General features: G+C 33.1%; 1 protein-coding gene across 2 annotated transcripts in view; it reads left to right on the top strand.

Moving 5' to 3' along the window:
* The window catches only part of LOC107712525 (transmembrane protein 266), an 85445-nt gene that overhangs the window by 73684 nt on the left and 7500 nt on the right, over positions 1 to 4261 (top strand). For both annotated transcript variants that reach the window (XM_016517816.1, XM_016517815.1), the window contains one exon: positions 3664 to 3779. In XM_016517816.1, coding sequence (XP_016373302.1) covers positions 3664 to 3779 — 116 coding nt within the window. The remainder of the gene's footprint in view (positions 1 to 3663; positions 3780 to 4261) is intronic.

Genomic DNA, 4261 nt, shown 5'->3' with positions numbered 1-4261 from the left:
AATCAATCAAATTACATACATTTAAAATGTAACGCATTACATTACTGCGTTACCAGGAAAAGTAATTCGAATACAGTAACGCATTATACTCAACTCTGTATATATAATATATATATATATATTTGTTTTATTTATTTATTTATTTACTAAATGTAAATATATTTGACCTTTAAACACTTAAAGACAGTGTTAATGTAAAAGCATTAGCTAATTCAGCTGATTAATTTTATTAGCTGTTGTCCTGTCCGGCCCAATGCGTGTGAGTTATGATAGACGCCTCACACGCGCGATTCAAGTTCATCTCGGCTACTTTTCGTTTTTGGAAGAAGATGCACTGTGAGGAATAAGCCTCGAATTTACCTCAGAAAAAGAATGCGATGCAACGCGGCTTAATCCAGCGGAGGATCTCATTCTGATGAGTCATTTATTTTTACTTATATTAGTGTTACTATGACATAAACTTGTACACATTCACTTGTTGAACTTTTCCCAAACTATAATGCCAGACTAAAATATGTAAAATCGAATGCAACATTTTGAAATAAAAGTTGTAGGACTCATCTGCATTTTAGCTCGCATTCTCCGTGATTTATTAAAGGGCATACTGACGCGCAAAACATGATACACTGCATTTGTAACTTAAGTAACCTAATTTTATTGACATTAGTAACTGTAATCAAATTACATACATTTAAAATGTAACGCATTACACAATGCGTGTGGGTTATGATAGACGCCTCACACGCGCTGCTGCTGCCAGCGTTGGTCTTATTAAAATTCAAATTGATTCAGAGTCTTTTGTCTGTGCAGAGAGGAGCATAATGTCCATAATGTCTCAGCACAGGTTCTGTTTATGCAAGTGTATTCGTGGTCGATGGCTGGGGCAGGTCACCCTCATTCTCACTAAACATCATTGAGCTGTTGAGCACAGCGCCGTCAGACACACTTACACGAACACTGCCGATGACAACAAACAACTGTCCCAGTGCTGAGATCTATTAGCGCATCACAGAACCAGCTCTGAGTTTGATATAAAAGTCATAATAAATAAAATACATCAATACAAGCAGTGTTGTTATTGATAAATAAAACTGTTAAAAATAGTTTTTAGTCATTAAAATAAAGCTGAAATAATATACAATACAATGAAAATTAGAAATGTTGCTTCGGAAACTAACTACTAAAGTACTAGAATTACTTAAACTGAAATAAAATGAAGCTATATAAAAATGTAATAAATAAATAAATAAATAGATAGAAAAACAATTTAATAAATAATAAAGCTTGACCAAAACAATTTTTTTGACAAAAGCACGTAAGATTTACTAAAACTTAAACTAAAATTAAAACTGAAAATATAAAAATAAAAGCTATTTCAAAATATTAATAAAAACTATAGTAGTACATAAATAATACTAAAATTACTCTGGATACAAGAATCTAAAATATTGATGCAATATCATGATATACCAAGAACAGTTGTTAGACTAAGCTGTAAAAATAATCATGAATATGGCGTCAGTATGCAGCACAGCCAATCATAAAAGACGTCATTAACATATAGAAATTTTAAAGGTACAGTAGTAAACTACTTTAAGTTAAAGCTTGAACTATTTAGTGAAATTTTAATTGCAATTAATAGTTTTATGTTCTTTTTTATCATTTAAAAACGCTTTTAAATTATAATAATTTAAATATAAATTTTAAATCCATTTTGTCTATGCTTAATATGAATCTAAAGTGCTTGCGTGCCATCTTCTGTGCCTTTTCTATTAAAATCTACATTTATATTGCTTTGTGCTTGCGTTTTTGTCTATTCTGCCTGTCTGTTTGCATATATATCTTATCTTTCCCCTCTCCTTCGTGGTTTATTATGTGCAAGCTGTAAGAATTGCGTATGTTTTCATCTGTGTGTTCATACGCCTCAAGATTTGAATTTGAGAGAGTGCACAGTCGGCAAAAAAAAAAAAACAGCTGAATACGGTCATTACACTTTACACAGTGTTTGATACAACAGTAGAATGCTGAAGTTATATAATCTGAACCCTGAGAAATGAAGGAGAAATGAAAGCTGATATTTGACAGACACCCTGACCAATTAACATTCATGAGCTCAAGTCTCACTGAGAGTCTGATTCAGTTCTACGCCACCCTGTGGTTGTACCATGATGTTACCATGAGCTATAAAATAGCAGACTTCTGAACATTAAAATTTACCTCAGTTTTAGAGAGATTGTGCATATTAAATCCCACTCATTTTTTATTTAAATAAATTTAAATAGATCTAAAAATATTTATTTAAAATAATATATCACAATCCTGAAACTGAATGTACGGAGAATGCTGTGGTACTGAGTAACACATTGCAACGCAGCAAAGCATGCTGGGAGTTCTGTCGGCAGATGGTACCAGTGTGAGAAGAGTCTAATTGATATGGAGAGCGAGTGGATGATAAGAGGGGTCATGTGGCTATGGCTTTATTAAGAGCCAACAGCAGAGAGCAGAGCAGCACAATCCCAGCCCAGTCTGAGAAATCAACCTCACACGACGCTCATGTCAGTTCATGGAATATGAGGCAAAAATTGGCTCTCCGCTTAGGCGTGGATGGAGATGATGTTAGCATTTGGCGGCATTGAATGTTTGCAGAAAACAATTAGCAGTTTATCAAAGCTACCCATTGTGTGTTAAACCTGTTAACATTTGATCAGCTGTTTTACAGTATTTTTATTTAAATGTATTCTGTGTGGTCTTTTCAAATAAATGCAGTCTGTTCAAATAATTGGATAATATTATTTGAATATAAATGTTGTAGAAATATTCTATTATGATAATATTCTATTAATTTATTTATACATAATATAAATAGAATATTTTATTGATTTATTTAGTTTTATTATTCATTTATTTATTTATTTTTAGGTAGAATTCAACAAATAATTCAACCAGATAAAAAACTGTCTCACTTTTATGGGTCGTTATTAGATTTTTTATTTTTTTTTTTAGAAGTATTGTGATGGTATCATGGGCAATGATGATATCAGAATGTTATACAGTACCATGGTATTGAAAATGAAAATTAATTTTTTAATATTTAAGAAAAAAAACGTAATACGTTTATTTAGCAATGGCAATTTAAATTGTGAAATTAAAGACAGATAAAAAAAATTTAAAAAAGGACAAAAAATTCCTATTTCCAAAATCTGTTTCCAAAGAAAAACAAATATTTTGAATTTTCTCTTCATCAAAAAATGTGTCATGGTTTCTAGAAAAATATGAAGCAGCACAACTGTTTTCAACACTAATAATAATAATACATTTCTTGAGCAGCAAATCAGCATATTAGAATGGTTTCTGAAGGATCATGTGACACTGAAGACTGGAGTAATGATGCTGAAAATTCAGCTTTGATCACAGGAATAAATTACATTTTAAAATGTATTCAAATAGAAAACAGTTATTTTAAGTTCTAATAATATTTCACTATAATATTACTGTTTTTACTTCATATTAAATAAATGCTGCTTTGTTGAGCATGAGAGATTTCTTTTAAAAACAAAAACTTGCCAACCCCAAACTTTGCTCAAAAAGGATGCGAGTATTTGAGAGGATCAACCAAAAAGAAAAAATGGTCCTTTACTCTGCTGTTTTGTTTCTCTTCTGTAGCGTACGTGCTGCAGGTGAAGGTGGAGATGGAGCTGGAGATCCAGCAGTATGAGAAGACCAAAGCTGTGAGGGAGGAACAGCTGGAGAGACTCACACAGATCTGTCAGGAACAGGCCGTGAGTGATGAACTAACCCTGCACTCCTCTCTCACATTTACATCACAAGAAGTACATATCTCGTGCCAGTGACACTCACCTTGACAGTAGCTTTGTAATAACTCACGAGTGTAAGTTGTGCTTTAAAGGAATAGTTCACCCAAAAATAAAAATGTATTCACCCTCAGGTCATCCAAGATGTAGATGAGTTCATTTCTTTATCAAGCACTGGCGGAAAGCGCTTGAGAAACAGTGTCTCTTCCATGGCTCGATACGCTTTCAACTCGTTTTTTTAGTCTCAAGCAAGACTGTACGACATTCACGTTACATGATTTGACTGATTTTTACGTAGAAAGGGCGACAGCGCACCGCATTAAAATAAATGATCATTCATGTTTTCATAACCGCTAAAATTAAATCATCTTTGAGAGCAAGGGGGCCCCCTGGTGTTTCGGGGGCCCTACGCAGCTTGCGTATTTTGCGTATAGGGAGGATCGGCTCTG

The sequence above is a fragment of the Sinocyclocheilus rhinocerous genome, unplaced genomic scaffold (genome assembly GCF_001515625.1).
Source record: "Sinocyclocheilus rhinocerous isolate Xijiao unplaced genomic scaffold, SAMN03320098_v1.1 scaffold1259, whole genome shotgun sequence".
NCBI classification, from domain to species: Eukaryota; Metazoa; Chordata; class Actinopteri; order Cypriniformes; family Cyprinidae; genus Sinocyclocheilus; species Sinocyclocheilus rhinocerous.
The sequence above is the reverse complement of the archived record's forward strand: the minus strand, read 5'-3'. Positions and strand labels throughout refer to the sequence as shown.